The sequence below is a fragment of the Rhinoraja longicauda genome, chromosome 29 (assembly GCF_053455715.1).
Source record: "Rhinoraja longicauda isolate Sanriku21f chromosome 29, sRhiLon1.1, whole genome shotgun sequence".
Classification (NCBI taxonomy): Eukaryota; Metazoa; Chordata; class Chondrichthyes; order Rajiformes; family Arhynchobatidae; genus Rhinoraja; species Rhinoraja longicauda.
In genome coordinates, this window is record NC_135981.1 from 11,190,318 (window position 1) to 11,208,336 (window position 18,019).

The 18,019-nt window shown below is 46.0% G+C and overlaps 1 protein-coding gene across 1 annotated transcript in view; it reads left to right on the forward strand.

The window, feature by feature from the left end:
* Positions 1-6,710: 6,710 nt before the first annotated feature.
* mrc2 (mannose receptor, C-type 2) overlaps positions 6,711-18,019 on the forward strand; it is a 170,518-nt gene continuing 159,209 nt past the window's right edge. Inside the window, exon 1 of the mRNA XM_078424368.1 lies at positions 6,711-6,847. Within this exon, the coding sequence (XP_078280494.1) occupies positions 6,772-6,847 (76 nt within the window). The 5' untranslated portion in view covers positions 6,711-6,771. The remainder of the gene's footprint in view (positions 6,848-18,019) is intronic.

An 18,019-nucleotide genomic window follows, 5' to 3' on the forward strand; every position in this document is an offset into this window, starting at 1 on the left:
GAAACTGCAGATGTCGGAATCTTGAGCAAAACAGTGGTAGAGGAACTCAGCAGATCAGGAAACATCTGGGGAGGGAATAAACCCTTCTTCAAGGTCCTGACCCAAAACAAACCATTCGTTCCCTCTTCAAATACTGTCTGACCCACTGAGTTCCTGTAACACTTTGCTCCCTGTGTTCGATATTCTCATACTAACAATAAAATTTCAGACCCAAGTTGTTACAAAGCAAGAGCTCCAGAAACAGTTAATATCAATACTCTGAGAAGTGACAGGGTCGATTTGAATTTTGAATGGAAGTTCCAAGGCTAAGTGATAGTCATCAATGGGAGGTCAAAAGAAAAAGTTTGGATATCCCTGACCGTTAGAGTGGCATTAAGACTCAGCAACGTTTTTCTGTCTGAGTTTTTTAGTCCATTTTCTATCATTTATATCTGCAAGTTCATTCAATTGTTTATATATTCGACATGTAATAGCTTAATTGGCAAGAAACCACTGGCTCCTAGGAAAGCAAAGACAAACATTAGTAGTGGACCTCAAATTTACGTTTTCTGATGTACACTATTCCACATTTATCAGTTTATAAAAACATTTTTTTTAATAGATTCCATCAATTAATCTATTTTCAGCTTCGCAAGCAGTGATTTTCTGACTCAGAATTCTCATCTCATGGTGAACATTTATGTTCTGGGTAATCACTTTTCCAAATGAATTGCAGCAAAGGCTTGTAAATATTTTAAGCCTGAAAAAAACTCACATTGAGTGTTTTCTTTGTGTATTAGTAGCTACAAGGTTACCAGAGGCATTTTGGATGTCCTACAGCACATGTAGTGCATGTAAACTAGTGACGTCTCACTCCTTGTGACTGACTTTCATCCCCGACTTCATATACTTTTTTTGTGTGTGTGTCCTTTCCACTTTATTCAGACCAGGACTGACTTTCTGACCTTTTGTATTTCTGAGACCCTGCAAGACATCCAGTGGAAGTCATAGTTCACACAGCTGAGATCGGAACTGGAGGCTGCAATCAGTGCCTAACTTAGGCAACATTGGTCATTGGCTCTGGTTTTCTGTTTCCTCTCCCTCCAATTGAACCCAACCTTTGGCCTTGCATTTTTCTGACCATCAAGTCCTGGATGGATCTGGCCTTGCTGGTGATCACACTGGATAAGAGTATATCTCCTACTTCATAACTGTGAAGCTCCTTGTCTTGTGGGAACAAATAACTCCAGATGCTGGTTCACACCAAAGATGGACACATTTTTTTTATTTAAAAAAAAAAAAATTTTAAACCAAAAAATACTTTATTCAAATAATAAATATAATTCACAAAACATTTTTTTTTAAAACAAGCCCATCCGACATTTCCGGAGGTTACATTCGATACAGGCATTCATTTAGACATTTACATTTACCCAGTATCCCTTATTTGGAGGGGCGTCTCTCTCCACCACACCCTGCCCCCCCCATGTCCAGCAGCGGAAGGACCCTAGACTGTGCTCCTCCCCCACAGGGCCTTAGCGTTGGCTGCACCAAGCTTCAGTGCGTTCCTCAGCACGTACTCCTGCAGTCTGCAGCGGGCCAGTCGGCAACATTCCTTGACGGACAGCTCGCTCCGCTGGGAGGCCAACAAAGCTCGGGCAGACCAAAGAGCGTCTTTCACCGAGTTGATGACCTTCCAGCAGCACTCGATGTCAGTCTCGGAATGCGTCCCTGGGAACAGTCCGTAGATCACAGAGTCCTCTGTGACGGAGCTGCTCGGAATGAATCGTGGCAGGGACCCCTGCAGACCTCTCCAGACTCTCTTGGCAAATCCACACTCTGTGAAGAGGTGGGCCACCGTCTCCTCTCCGTAGCAGCCGTCCCGGAGGCAGCGTGCGCTGGTAGTGAGGTTCCGGCGGTGCAGGAAGGATTTGACTGAGAGGGCTCCCCTCACCGCCAGCCAAGCCAGGTCTTGGTGCTTGTTGGTGAGTTCTGGCGATGAGGCATTTTGCCAGACAAGCTGGGCGGTCTGCTCTGGGAACCACGCCACAGGATCCATGGAGTCATTCCCCTGCAGTGCCTGCAGGACGTTCCGTGCTGACCACTGCCCGATGGACTTGAGGTCAAAGGTGTTGGTCCGGAAGAACCTTTCCACAAACGACAGATGGTTCGGCAATGTCCAGCTGACTGGCACATTGCGTGGCATCTGCGCCAGGCCCATCCTTCGCAACACCGGGGACAGGTAGAACCTCAGCAGGTAGTGGCATTTGGTGCCCACGTGCCTTGGCTCTATGCTCCGCCTGATGCAGCCACACACGAAGGTGGCCATCAGAATGAGGGCGACGTTGGGCACGCTTTTACCCCCGTTGTCTGCCGACTTGTGCATTGTGGCTCGTCGCACCCGGTCCATCGCCGACCCCCAGATGAAGCGGAAGACGGCCCGGGTGATCCCCTTGGCGTGGGAGGGAGGGGCGGGCCACACTTGCGCCAAGTACAGCAGCCCCGAGAGCACCTCACACCTGATGACCAGGTTTTTCCCCGTGATGGAGAGGGAGCGCTGCTTCCACAGCTCCAGCTTCTTCCCCACCTTGGCTATCCGCTCCAGCCAATTTTTGTTACATGCCTCACTCAGCCTTCCCGAACCAGATCCCCAGCACCTTCAGGAAGTCAGGCTTGATGGTGAAGGGGATGGAAGATCGGTCGGGCCAGTTGCCAAAGAGCATGGCCTCGCTCTTCCTGCGGTTTACCCTGGCCCCCCGTGGCCAACTCAAACTGGTCGCAGACGCTGATCTGTCTGCGGACCGTCCCTGGATCCGAGCAGAAGACGGCGACATCGTCCATGTACAGGGAGGCCTTAACCTGAGTGCCCCCACTGCCTGGCAATGTCACTCCTCTTATGCTCGCATCCCTCCTGATGGATTCGGCAAAGGGTTCAATGCAACAGACGAACAAGACAGGGGAGAGAGGGCAACCCTGCCTGACTCCAGACCTGACGGGGAAGCTATCTGATTCCCACCCATTAATTTGGACTGCTCTACAGATATCGGTGTAGAGCAGTTGTATCCACTTCCTGATTCCCTCCCCAAAGCCCATTTTGGAGAGCACGTCCCTCATGTACGTGTGCGATATCCTGTCGAAGGCCTTCTCCTGGTCCAAGCTGACCAGGCAGGCATCCACCCATCTGTCCTGCATGTAGGCAATGGTGTCTCTCAGAGCAGACTTGACCCGGTTGGCGATGGCCTTAGACAGGATCTTGTAGTCTACATTTAACAATGTGATGGGTCTCCAATTCCTTATGTCATTCATCTCCCCCTTCTGCTTGTAGATCAGGGTGATGCTGCCCTTCCTCATAGAGTCTGACATGCTGCCGGCTAGAAGTATGTCATTGTACACTTCCAGCAGGTCCGGGCCCACCCAGTCCCACAGAGCCGAGTACAACTCTGCCGGTAAGCCATCGCCTCCGGGAGTTTTACTCGAGTCAAAGGAACGGATGGAGCCAGTCAGCTCCTCCAGGGTCAGTGGTTGGTCCAGACTCTCCCGCTTGCTGTCGTCCAAGACTTCCGTGATGGAGGACAGGAAGTTCTGGGAGGCGGTGCTGTCTGTGGTCTTTTTATCGTACAGATTCTTATAAAAGGATCTGCAGATCTTGAGCATGTCTGTCTGCGAGGATGTTACCGAGCCGTCCTCCCTAAGGCTTTTGATCACAGAGCTCCCCCTGTGAACCTTATGGAAGAAGAAGCGTGAGCACGTCTCATCCTGCTCAACATGGCGGACCCTGGACCGGAAGATGATCTTGGAGGATTCAGAGGTAAAGAGCCGAGCTTGCCGGCCCTTCAACTCTCTCAGTTCCTCCCTCACATCCATCCCTCTCCTCTGGAGAAGGAGCAGTTACTGCAAATCTGTCTGGAGTTGACACAATTCCCTCTTACCCTGTCTTGCTCTCTGAACCCCTTTGGAGACGAAGAACTTCTTGATGTTCTCCTTTGTTGCCTCCCACCAGAGTGTCGGGGAGTCAAAGAGGGGCCTCACAGTTCTCCAACATGCGTAGTCCCTCTTTAGCTCCTCAACGTTCTCCGGGGTCAACAGCTCCACATTTAACTTCCACGTCCCTCTGCCCGCCTTCCGGTCCTCCTGTAGATGACAGGTGGCCTGAAGGAGGCAGTGGTCAGAGAAGAACACCGGCGCGTGGTCGGTGTGTCTGACCGTGACGGCCCTCGATGTGAAGAGGAAGTCTATCCGGGACTGGGCTGAACCGTTCGGTCCTGACCAGGTGAACCGCGGCTGGGCCCCGCCTGCAGGGTCAAAGATGGACACATAGAGCTTGAGTAACTCTGTGGGTCAGGCACTTCTCTGAAGAAAAAGGATGGGGGATGTTTTGGATCAGAGCCCTTCAGACTGAAAGTCCAGGGGGGGGGGGGGTTGGGATTGGTGAAGAGCTGGAGGCGAGAAAAGACCAGGACCAATCAAGGCTGGCAACTAATGACCTTGGGCAGGGTGGTGCCATGGTAGACCCATTGTTGGTTAGGGAAGGTGTGATCTCAAGAGGGATGCAAGTAGGAATTTCATTGTTCTGCCTGGGATACATGACGATAAATGCAGCGCCGGAGACTCAGGTTCGATCCTGACTACGGGTGCTGCACTGTAAGGAGTTTGTACGTTCTCCCCGTGACCTGCGTGGGTTTTCTCCGAGATCTTCGGTTTCCTCCCACACTCCAAAGACGTACAGGTATGTAGGTTAATTGGCTGGGTAGATGTAAAAAATTGTCCCTAGTGGGTGTAGGATAGTGTTAATGTACGGGGATCACTGGGCGGCACGGACTTGGAGGGCCGAAAAGGCCTGTTTCCGGCTGTATATATATGATATGATATGATGATGATTGACTCTTGACATTGCGGTGAACTGTGGAACTGGTTAAACAACTAGGGTGGAGGAAGGGAGCGAGTGGAGAGGGAGTGTTGGTAGAAGTTGCTTCAAATTAGAGAATTCAATGTTCATAACAAGGTTGTGAGCTCTTTGTCTTGTTACTCTACTGTGGATTATTATTGTTCTGCATTGCCCTTTTCATTAAACAGTGTATGCTCTCGCAAAATCTCCAGTTGTATCCCTGAACTAGTTGATACCACCTCAATAGATGGCATACACTCTCATAGGTGGCACATGCAATGGAACACCAATGTCACCTATCAACATGCAACTGGTGTCATTTGCCGGCATCAAAGCTGAACAAGCGTCTCCCGAGTCACACCTGACCTTATGATCTTTGAGATGAAATTGAATGAAAACTTGGCCAGTACTAACAATCCCAATATTCTACATCAGAGTAACGGGTGGAAAGAATAAAAAGGGGAAATTGTTAAAACTGCCACCCCAGATGAGATGCATGCGCGGAATCTTGATGACTGTAATGACCAGAATTCAACTGCGTTACTCTTTCATTTTTTTAAACGAAGACAAATCCAATAATGGGCTCAGAATGAGCAAATGATCAAGTGTGCACTGCAGGACTACTTGGAGAGCCCATCTGCACAACACCCCCAATTCCAAAAAAGAATTGGTTTTGTTCACAGTGATTTTAACTATATTTCTAAATATTTTATTTATTTTCTCTACATCTGTTCCTCTCGATGCAATCTTCGTTCATTTTTACTTCACGTTGGGCATCCCTTGTGTCTAATGTGACTAATTCCTATATGATACGGACCAGTGAGTGTGAAGGAGAAATAAACTCTCGGCGTCCGCCACCAGGTGTCCTGCTCTGATCGATCCATGCTCGTATCTGCCCAGCATCACACCCATTGCTGAGTGGTCCGGGGGCAAACCTCTGCATGGATTCCAGAAACCTGTTACCCTGCACCTCTGCCCAACCCTCAGTGAAGTCTGAACCCTATTGAGTTAGAGCCTTTCTTATCGCTGTGCTGCTAGAAATGCCCCCCATCCATTTAGTGTCACAGCAGTAACTGTAACCTGGCGTTTTATTCGCGTGAGTGGCAAAGTGCGGAGACAGACCAGAGATTGCAGAGACCTTGAGCAAAAACACAAAGTACTGGAGGAACTCAATGGGTCAGGCAGCAGCATCAGGGGAGGGAATGGACGGGTCGGGACCCTTCTTCTAAAGCTTGACAACTAGTTGCAACCCACCAGCAAACAAAAAGAGGGTGTAAGTTTGGCCAGTGGTCTCATTGCAATCAAACACCGTGGGTGCAAACTGTACGACCGACCATCCGCTCGATCCTGACTGCTATTCTTCACACACAGCTGTTGGATGCAGTCGCCTCGTGGCCATTATTATTATTATTATTATTATTATTATAAAAAAATAACTGCAGATGCTGGTACAAATCGATTTATTCACAAAATGCTGGAGTAACTCAGCGGGTCAGGCAGCATCTCGGGAGAGAAGGAATGGGTGATGTTTCGGGTCGAGACTCTTCTTCAGACTGATCAATTATTATTATTATTATTATTATTATTATTGTTATTGTTATTGTTATCATTATTATTATTGAAAACAGATTTTGCTCCTGTAATGCATTAAAAAAAATTAAAAAAATTAAACTGGGGAGGTAATTAGCATTGTGAGATAGTTTTATAACCAATATTGGCGAGGAGTGGAGTGGAGTGGTGGTGGGGTTGAGGAGAGGAGCTCTCTGCTGACGCACACTGCCTGCCTCTCCTCTCCTCTCCTCTCTCCTCTCTCCTCTCCCACCCCGTGCTCAGTCCGAGACGGAAGGGGCTCCGTTCACATCGGAGCCGCCTCGTCCCTCATCTCCCCCTCCAGCCCAGCCCCAGCCATGGGAGCCCGGCCCCGCCGCCAGCCCCAGCTCGCCGCCCTCTGCCTCCTGCTAACTCTCGGCTCCGCCAATTCAGGTGAGAGGGACAAAGTTTCCATTCAGACTTTTTTTCCGCTGCCCGATTAACGGGGAGGGGAGGAGAGAGAGAGCGGGGGCTTCCTTTAATCTCCAGGAGAGTGGGACCCGGCCGCTTCTGATCCCACGGGCGCCCATCGTGGCTCATTTGATGCCCCCCCCCCCCCCCTCTCCCCCCTCTTCCATTGGCGTTCACTAAAGTTTTGTCCTTGTTTTTATTTTGTATGTGGAGTGGGGCTGGTTTAATGGCTGTAAACGGAGCAGAAGGAATGTCCTGAAACTGAGTGAAAACAGATGTTTGTATGTATGTGTGTGCTGAGGGGGGAGGGGAGGGGAAGAGACTTTGGGGGGGATTGAGGGCGAAATGTTGCAAAGATTTGCTCAGACGGTTCTTGGATAGGATTGTGTTGCGGTCTGCACCCTGTGTCATGGACATGCATCGTCTGGCACCCCCTCCCCGGCTCCTTGCTCAGAGTCAGCCCCTTGCTGTGTACCCCCTGTAAAGGGGAGGGGATGAAGTCGGCGGACAGGAATGATTGGGCAGAAGGGAGCTGATTGTGTGGATCTGCGGGGCTCCTGCACAAATGGATCCTCCCTCTGCTCCCAACTGTTCTCACTGTGAACTGCAGTGGGGTTCCCACTTGGGGGTGGACCAGTGGCAGATTGGGAGAGGGAGTTCCATCTCGGTGGAAGGGCGATGAAGTTGAATCTCCATACCAGTGTGGGTTTGAAGTGAAATCCTGTGAGCTTTTCTGTTGTGTGGAGGCAGGCCCTGCGTTCTGGCACAAATGTTTTTTGTTCGATCTTTTGAAGTGACAGGATGCAAAAATGTCATCACTTGTAATTGTACTGGGGTTGTTTTCTGGAGATGATTCTGGCGGTTTGCCTTGTGGGTGTCTAACTGGAGCAAATACTGGATTTTCCCAGAACGTGCAGGTCGGGTGGCATCTGTGGAGAGAGAAGCAAAGTCGACGTTTCTGATTAAATGACCTTGCATCAGGACCTGAACTGTGTGAATGTTTTCCCACGGAAGATGGGCAAAGGACAAGGTTCTCACCTTGCATGGGAAACCATTCACGTGTAGGAAGGAACTCCAGATGCTGGTTTACACTGAAGATGGACACAAAATGCTGGAATAACTCAGCGGCTCAAGCAGCATCTCTGGAGAAAAGGAGTGGGCGACGTTTCGTGTCGAGAAGGGTCTTGATCTGAAACATCACCTATTCCTTTTCTCCAGAGATGCTGGCTGAGCTGCTGAGTTACTCCAGCATTTTGTGTCCATTTTCGGTGTAAACCAGCATCTGCAGTTCCTTCCTACATGTGAATGGTTTCCCATGCAAGGTTGTCCTTTGCCTGCAGATAGTAGCTGGGCTCAGCCACCAGCTAATGAAGAAAAACGGCTGTGTCTATTTACTGCCCTGCCTCAAGATGTTCCAGAGTATATTCAGCCCATACTTTAAGTTTGCAGTCGCCGTTGCAACATCGGGAACAGCAGCCAAATGACAGGCAGCAAGTTCCTACACATAGCAGTGCGACAATGACTGGATAATATGTTTACTAGTGTCGTTGAGGAACAACCAGTTTTGTTTAGTTAGTTGAAAATCTCCAGCTACATTAACCACTGTAAATTCACCATGGTGTGAGGATAAGCGGTAGAATCAGAGGAGAGTTATGTTAAGTTTATTGTCACATGTACCGAGGTACAATGAAAGGCTTTTGTTGCATGCTCACCAGTCAGTGGAAAGACAATACACGATTAAAGCTATTGGGCAGGGCAGTGGGTTGAACTCGCCAACATTCCTCTGAAGCCGTGCAAGTATCTATTGCACACTTGAGGGGATAGTCAGGGGTCCTGAGTTCAATTGTGGGGATCAGACATTTCCAAACTTCTTTTATTTCTGCACCCGTCTTCATTTGTTTTATCTTACTCCACCTCCGCCATTCCCTATTATTTGTAAACGATGCATGAAATCTATTCATTTCAATAATTCCGACCCACCCCCACATTTCCTTTCAGTTTGATAACCTACAGCCCAGAACATTTTGTAGCCAGGATCCTGTCTCAGTGGTTTATTATCACAAGGACGAGGAACAGTTGCGGATGTGGTAGCTGAGAATTGATCTGACGTGGTGTGGCTGCTGTCCTAATCAGTTGCAGCCGAGACAATTGCAAGAGGAGGAGATTTTTTGAACCATCTGTCGCAGAAAATGCACACTCCCTTGAATTGGTTCACACACAGAGTTCTTGGTCTAATTGGAAATAGAAGCAGGAACCAGCACCGCAGCTGCACTCCACTGTCACCACCTTATTTCTTGGTTTCTCCAGATTCCAAGTCCCACTCGTGGCATGATGGTGGTGTGTGCACTGTGGGGTCGGTGGATCGCACATACCCATGGTGGGGAACACTAGTGTGTAGGAAGGAGCTGCAGATGCTGGTTTAAACTGAAGATAGACACAAAAAGCTGATTCCCACACTGACCTTTCTGTCCTGGGCCTCCTCCGTTGTCAATGTAAAGGCCAAATGCAAATTGGAGGAACAGCACCTCATATTTTCCTTGTGTAACTTACAACCCAGCGGTATTAATATTGATTTCTCAAACTTCAAGTAACCCTTACATCCTCTCTCTCTCTCTCTGTCCCTCCCCAACCCAAGTTATTGTACTAGTTTCAAAGTCGACATGTTGAAACTCGTTTTCACCTAGCCCTGTTTCATTGTCATAACTTTTTATCATCGTTACTTTTTCCATATCTTTCATTCATTTGTTCTTTATCTCTCTGTATCACTGTCTATACCTCTTGCCCCTGACTCTCAGTCTGAAGAAGGGTCTCGACCAGATACGTCACCTATTCCTTTTCTCTGGGGATGCTGTCTGAGTTACTCCAGCTTTTTGTGTCTCTCATGGGGAACACAAGGGCAGGTCACAGTTACTCTCTGGAAAGGGATGGGTAATCTGGGATACCTACAGCTGTTGAGCAGGTTACTTGTGACCTAGTTTGATGGCCATCTCGGACTGGATCACAGATTCACAAGCCACAGCCATGGGTTTCCAATGTGCAGTCCGGAGGAAAATAGTTATACAGATTATCTCATTCTATATCGGGAACAAATTTAGGTGAAAACAAATCACTTTAACTTTTAGCTCTAGTTGCAGTTCTGGCACTCTGAGATTAAATCTTCACTCCCATAGTCCACCACGTCTCTCCAACTCTTTGTACTCCAGCCAACCGAAAATCTATCGATCTCGGTACTGGAACACACATGGCCCCCACACCCCCACCCCTGCCTTGCCTACAAACAGTTTGCAGGGAATGGCAGTGTTACAGATTTTCATTAACTGTTAGTTTTTAAAAAAAAGATGCTTTCTACTGTTAGCTGTAACCAACTGTGATACAACGTTAAGGTCACTTCTTGTCTTGTACTCTCTCATCAGAAAAAAGGGTCTTTCTCCGCCCTTTTTATCTTTATTGATTGTAATAAACTCCTCAATTATAGCAGACAAACCTCTCCACTTAGACTGATAAAAGTCTAGATGATGCAATCTTTCCTTGTGAGTTAACTGTTTTGCCCAATGCAAGATGATAAAGGCAAGTACACTCACAACATCTGAAAGATATCCAGAGAGGCTCCTGAATTGGCCACACATTGAAGGCTATGAACCATGAGCTAGCTGGTAAATGAATTGGTACAATAGGTACACGATGGTGAACAAGACCATGGTGGGTCAAAGGGCCTGTTACCTTGCTGGGTGACTTAGACTGCACCTGTTCCAAGGCCCATACATTGATTTGTAATTGTAGAGTTCACATCAGGATAATGGCACCGAGATATTATCTAAGCTCTGTAAAATCTGCCGCTCTTTTGAGATGAGGGTTAATGTACCGTTTGCCTTTTAAATTCCTTTTACATCTGTGCTTTGCTCTTGTAATGAGTTCTGCACTTGTGCCATTAGTCTCTCATCTCTTCCACTGCTCCTGACTATTTTGAACAAATTCTGATCTGCATGCGTGGGGTTCAAAGATGAAAAAGTCACAAGTTCACATTTTCCATCATTGAACACCATCTGCTGCATTTTTACATACTGATGTAATCTACCCATGTTAGAAATGTATCCGATTAAAGATGTAGTAAATTTCTTACACAACTAAGTAGAAACTCAAATTTGGACAAGATTAAAATTATCCGGTAGACCAAGACAGGACGAATTGATTTCTACAGCCTTTGGACAGATGTTTGGAACAGCCCAAAGCCATTCCTCCTTAAAGCTCCTCCACATCTGGAGTCGGCTGTAATTTTCACTGGAAGAATGGAGTGGAAAATAGCACAGAGTTTCTTGCCAACACAGGAAAAGGAGTGGTAGATGGGGAAAAGCTTTCACCTGCCACCCACTTGCTCATCCCATTGCAACAGACTTGCCTGCAGACTACCTAGAGTCAATATTCAACCCTGGTCTTAATTTTGGATTAATGAGTCACAAAGCCAATGATAGGAAAATGCAGATTGCCAAATCTAAATTCAGAAGTTGTTCACCTCATGACACAGGCTGAAACTTTAAAAAAAAGACAATTATAATTTCTTCCACAAACTTTAAGACTATAAACATCTTGAACCAACGGTAGGCCAAAGACCAGTTTGGCTGAAGTGATCCGATCCCATGTAATGTCGGGCCTTGGCATTACCTGACACCACCTCACAAGCCATGTCTACAGAGCCCAACTGTACCCAGCAAATGAGCCCCTAAAATTGACATAATTTCACCTATTAGGAAAGGAGTAGATCATGTAGCCCTTGAATCTGGGCTACAATGTACTTGCTGGAATTTACAAGGATAAGTTGAATCGAATTGAACCTTAATGAATGATGAAAGACCTGGCTAGAGCGAATGTGGAGAGGATGTTTCCACGAGTGGGGGAGTCTAGGACTAGAGACCATAGCCACAGAATAAAAGGACCTACCTTTAGAAAGGAGATGAGGAGGAATTTCTTTAGTCAGAGTGTGGTGAATCTGTGGAATTCATTCCTTCAGACGGCTGTGAAGGCCAAGACAATGGATAGTTTTAAGGCAGAGATTGACAGATTCTTGTTTTATAAGGATGTCAAAGGTTATGGGGAGAAGGTAACGAATGGGGTTGAGAGGGAAAAATAGATCAGCCATGATTGAATGGTGGAGTACTCGATGGGCCGAATGGTCTAATTCTGCCCCCATGACATTAATTTATTATCTGTTCCACGAGTCAATAAGTTCAAGACTTTTGTGTGTCTTTACCCTTCATACCTTTGATTTAATAAAGATTTGTCACTCTCCAATTCAAATCTCCAATTTAAAATAAATAAATAATGCAGCGTCTACTATCCTTTGCAGAAGAGAGTTCTGAACTTTTATAGACTGTATTTGATGTGAGATTTGACTCTAACTCTTGGGCTACTTTCTTCTCTCCTTCCTGATAGGGTAAGTCTGGAGTGAGCACTCCCACATCTCATTTGGTCAGCCCAGGTGAAGTAGTGCAAGTTCAGTCTAGGAGTCACCCTGACCGTGGCTCCAGAGTTGGTCTGCAGCATCTGGCATCCACTATCTGGGCTAATTAATCACAGGATGCTCTTGGACTATCTGTTCATTGACATTCCACAGACATTGCTGCATCCAGGAACAGCCTCAACTGGAATGCAACTGTACAATTCCTCAGTTGACCTCCAGAACCAATATAAAATTAGAACCATTTTGGAATAAGGCAGGGAAATAGAAACATAGAAACATAGAAAATAGGTGCAGGAGTAGGCCATTCGGCCCTTCGAGCCTGCACCGCCATTCAATATGATCATGGCTGATCATCCAGCTCAGTAACCTGTACCTGCCTTCTCTCCATACCCCCTGATCCCTTTAGCCACAAGGGCCACATCTAACTCCCTCTTAAATATAGCCAATGAACTGGCCTCAACTGCCTTCTGTGGCAGAGAATTCCACAGATTCACCACTCTCTGTGTGAAGAAATGTTTTCTCATCTCAGTCCTAAAAGACCTCCCCCTTATCCTTAAGCTGTGACCCCTGGTTCTGGACTTCCCCAACATCGGGAACAATCTTCCCGCATCTAGCCTCTCCAACCCCTTAATAATTTTATATGTTTCAATGCACTGTGAAAGCATGGAAAATTGGAACTGTGGAAAATTTTAATATTGAGGCCAAATTTTTTTTTTTGGATGAGTGTGCCAAGCATTAGGTATTAATTGAGGTAGAGATTAGAATCAACTCCCTATTAGATAACCATCCCTCTCCTTAACTATGTGGAACCTAGCACCCCGATGTCAAAGACTAAAATATCTATGACCATCGTTACCTTAGTACAATTGAATGATCTGTCTTGACTTCTGGTGATCTCCATCCGGTCTGCACTCGATTCACCTTGATCCACATGAAGTGTAGAAATAGATGAGAGCATTGGGTACAGCAAAGGTTATCGGACCAGACGACATCCATCTGTATGTAGTACTGAAAGACTGCAATTCCCAGTCAACGCACTGCTAACCAAGCTCAGAGTGTAGTTACAATGCTGGCATCTACAATTAGTACTCACAATCCTTAACTGGGTATTTACCTCGCTCTGGAATCTGGCCAGATCCAGTGGTGTCACATTCTCTCACAAAACATCTTTACCAACTGAGATATTTTGCTCATTTCGAAGAGAGATGTGTGTAAAGTTTTATTGCCTAGAGGTAGACATGCTTAACTTTTTAGCCCAATATTCATTTGTCCAGTAGGAAGGATACCATGATTTACTTGGGCATTTCAAATATACTAACAATAACTGGTGGATAATAAATTGGAAAAGGGACACTCAGTTGTCCCCATTCCTGGTCAGAAGCTGTTAACTGGTATGTGCACGGTATTGTGGGTTCAGTATTGATGTGGATAGAGAACTGGCTGGCAGACAGGAAGCAAAGAGTAGGAATAAACGGGTCCTTTTCAGAATGGCAGGCAGTGACTAGTGGGGTACCGCAAGGCTCAGTACTGGGACCCCAGCTATTTACAATATATATTAATGATTTGGACGAGGGAATTGAATGCAACATCTCCATGTTTGCGGATGACACGAAGCTGGGGGGCAGTGTTAGCTGTGAGGAGGATGCTAGGAGGCTGCAACATGACTTGGATAGGTTAGGTGAGTGGGCAAATGCATGGCAGATGCAGTATAATGTGGATAAATGTGAGGTTATCCACTTTGGTGGCAAGAACAGGAAAGCAGACTACTACCTGAATGGTGGCCGATTAGGAGAAGGGGAGATGCAACAAGACCTGGGTGTCGTGGTACACCAGTCATTGAAAGTAGGCATGCAGGTGCAGCAGGCAGTGAAGAAAGCGAATGGTATGTTGGCATTCATAGCGAGGGGATTTGAGTATAGGAGCAGGGAGGTTCTGCTGCAGTTGTACAGGGCATTGGTGAGACCACACCTGGAGTATTGCGTACAGTTTTGGTCTCCTAATCTGAGGAAAGACATTCTTGCCATAGAGGGAGTACAGAGAAGGTTCACCAGATTGATTCCTGGGATGGCAGGACTTTCATATGAAGAAAGACTGGATAGACTCGGCTTGTACTCGCTGGAATTTAGAAGATCGAGGGGGGATCTTATAGAAACTTACAAAATTCTTAAGCGGTTGGACAGGCTAGATGCAGGAAGATTGTTCCCGATGTTGGGGAAGTCCAGAACAATGGGGTCACAGTTTAAGGATAAGGGGGAAGTCTTTTAGGACCAAGATGAGAAAGTTTTTTTTCACACAGAGAGTGGTGAATCTGTGGAATTCTCTGCCACAGAAGGTAGTTGAGGCCAGTTCATTGGCTATATTTAAGAGGGAGTTAGATGTGGCCCTTGTGGCTAAAGTGATCAGGGGGTATGGAGAGAAGGCAGGTACGGGATACTGAGTTGGATGATCAGCCATGATCATATTGAATGGCGGTGCAAGCTCGAAGGGCCGAATGGCCTACTCCTGCACCTATTTTCTATGTTTCTATGTTTCTATGTGTGGTAGCTGCTGACAGCTAGCCTTCCCCAGGTCCTAATGCCCATTCTCAGTGCATGGATGTAGGCACAGTTGTTCTTTTGCCCATGAGAAAGAGAGAGAGAGAGAGAGACATTGACATTGCTTATGTTCTGTGTTGATTGCTGGCTGTGGCCTACAAGAATGGGCATATAGTGTGACCAGCCTCTTATACAAAGGCCAGCTAATTCCTTCACCATTGAGAGGAACACACAATGCAGTTTGTAACTACTTAAGCTCAGGGGTGACCGCGCTTTTGCGGTTGCAGCTCCTAGACTGTGGAACAGCATCCCTCTCCCCATCAGAACTGCCCCCTCCATCGACTCCTTTAAGTCCAGGCTCAAAACCTATTTCTACTCCCTAGCGTTTGAGGCTCATTGAGGAGGCGCTGTGAACTGTTTGCGTGCTACTGTATGTTTCTTTTTTTTTTCCCATTGGAACCTAATCAGATGTACAGCACTTTGGTCAACGTGGGTTGTTTTTAAATGTGCTATACAAATCAAATTGACTTGACTTGACTTGACTCAATGTGGCTGATTTAAAGATCGCCACTGAAAATAGAGTTCATTCTAGTACCCGAAAGCCATTAATTATACCTTAGACAAAGTAAATTTAACTGTCACTAAAGTAAACAATCTGATCACCACTGTTTCACTGTTCGTGAATCTGGCTGCGTGCAAATTGATGGTTGCATGCCTATATTATAGAAGTGCTTCTAAAATGGTAGTAAAGTGTGATATCCTGCGGTCCCCAAATTCTCTGTAATAATGCAAGTGCTCTTTATTCATTTTAATCTCTGGACATTATGTCTCTTTGAGGCATGCCCACCGTACCACTACCCCCAAGATGTTGACCTCGTCTGGTAAATCTTTTCCAGTTTCTCAACATTGCACGAAAGTGTGCTGGCAGCACTCTGATTTCTCTCCCTCACTCCTTCCCTGTGAAACAGAAACAGAAATGCTGGAAGAACTTTGCCTATCCGTCAGCATCGGTGAAAGGAAAAAAACAGTTAACGTTTCAGGTTGAGGTCCTTTCACCAGAACATCGTTGTGTCCTGAGCCCTACCCTCCATGGTGTTGATGGGAGTTGTAGACACAGGGCATACCCTGGTGTGACGTGGCAAGACTTCAGTGAGGATCACCATCGCAAAAGAAAACCCCAAACTTTTCAGATGCTGTAAATCTAACTGAAACAAGATGCTGGTGATAGTCAGCAGGTAAGGCAGCATCTGTGCAGAAGGTAACAGAGTTAGAGTATTTCAGGTCAATGACCTCTCTGAAGAATGTTGGTTCTGTTTCCTTCTCCATAGATAGTGCTGAACTGTTCAGAATTTCGAGCATTTTGTGCTTTTAAGGCCCCCAAATCATCCAATAAATAATCTTGCCCGATTTATTAAATGCAAATGCCATACAACCACTTTTCTCCTGAATTTTCACCTGCTTCCTTTCTCAAGGCACCATGGAAGTTCAGAGACTGTTCTTTCACCTCGGCCAGTTTCCCAAACAACTGTCGCTGGTGATTGATGATTTACGTGTACTTTCAATTTAGTCGCTGCACACTTCGAAACCCAGACTGTTGGTTGGTTCTCTTCTCTTCCATTCCTTCTCTCCATAGATGCTGCCTGTCCCGCTGAGTTACTCCAGCATTTTATGTCTACCTGCTGGTTTGATGGGCAGAATTGTTGTTTATGAAGCTAATGAGCGCTTTTGGTATTGATGTCATCACATGTACCGAGATACTGAGAAAAGCTTTGCTTTGCGTGCTGAAGTGTGCGCGTGTGCGGGACTCTCGGGCGGGCGAGGCCTGCCGAATCAGCGATAATTTCCAGACGCTTTGAAGATGTGTATTACCGAAATGAGTTGCTTAAAGCTTAAATAAAGTTTAAGTAAATTGGAATTTTAATTTGCCTCACAACAATTTAAGCAACTCAATCTCAGAAGTTAAGCAGTGTGACATCGAGATGGAGAAACTATTGAAACCACAATGCTTGGATCTGGATCCCAACTCACCTACTGTAGCAAAGGAATGGAAGCACTGGCTTCGTACACTAAATAACTTCTTTGATGAGTGCGCGACAATGCACCAGACAAATTCAGGACATCAATAAGCTCTGTCTCTTATGATGTATATGATTACATAGAGGAATGTACAACTTATGATTCCGCTATTGATGTACTAAGCAAACTCTTCGTTAAGACACCCAATGTAATATTTGCTCGACACCTCCTTGCTACTCGTAAACAAAAACCTGGTGAGTCACTTGATGAGTTTTTACAAGAACTTCAAAGACAGTAAAGACTGTGTCTTCAAAGCAATTACAGCTGATCAATATCGACAGGAACCTATTCGAGACTCATTTATCAATGGTTTGGCATCGCCTTTAATACGACAGAGACTATTATAAAACAAAACCTTGGATTTACAGTCAGCTTACAATCAAGCTTACTCATTAGACTTGGCTCAGAGAAATTCAGATGCTTATGGCTCATCTAATGTGTATTCTGCTGCAACTACTACAAAAGAATCTCTCCCAAGTACTAATATGGAGCAAGCTGAAACAATTTCTACTGATAAATGTGCCCTTGCTGCAGCATATACTTATCCAAAAAGGAAGTGTTACTTTTGCGGGGGTAATATTCATAATAGAGAGATATGTCCTGCTCGAGAGGCAACTTGTAATAGTTGTGGCAAGAAGTGACATTATTCTAGAGTATGCAAGTCCAAAGCAACTACTAAAAGTGTGACTGCTGCCATGTGTATGCCTTCTTTATATGCAATTACAGCTGCATTTCCTCAGGGCTTGTCTCATGCAGTTACAACGGTATCCATCAATGGCCATACACTTAATGTACTACTTGATTCTGGCAGCTCAGAAAGTTTTATAAGTGAACAAGTTATGTCTCTACTAAATCTAACCATAATTCCTTTAAATAGAGAAATCTCGATGGCTCTGACATCTCTCAATACTCAAATTATTGGATCTTGTATTGTAGACTTTATTCTGAACAAAACTAGTTATAAATCTGGGTCAAGAGTCTGAAGAAGGGTCTCGACCCGAAACGTCACCCATTCCTTCTCTCCTGAGATGCTGCCTGACCTGCTGAGTTACTCCAGCATTTTGTGAATAAATAGTTATAAATCTGTAT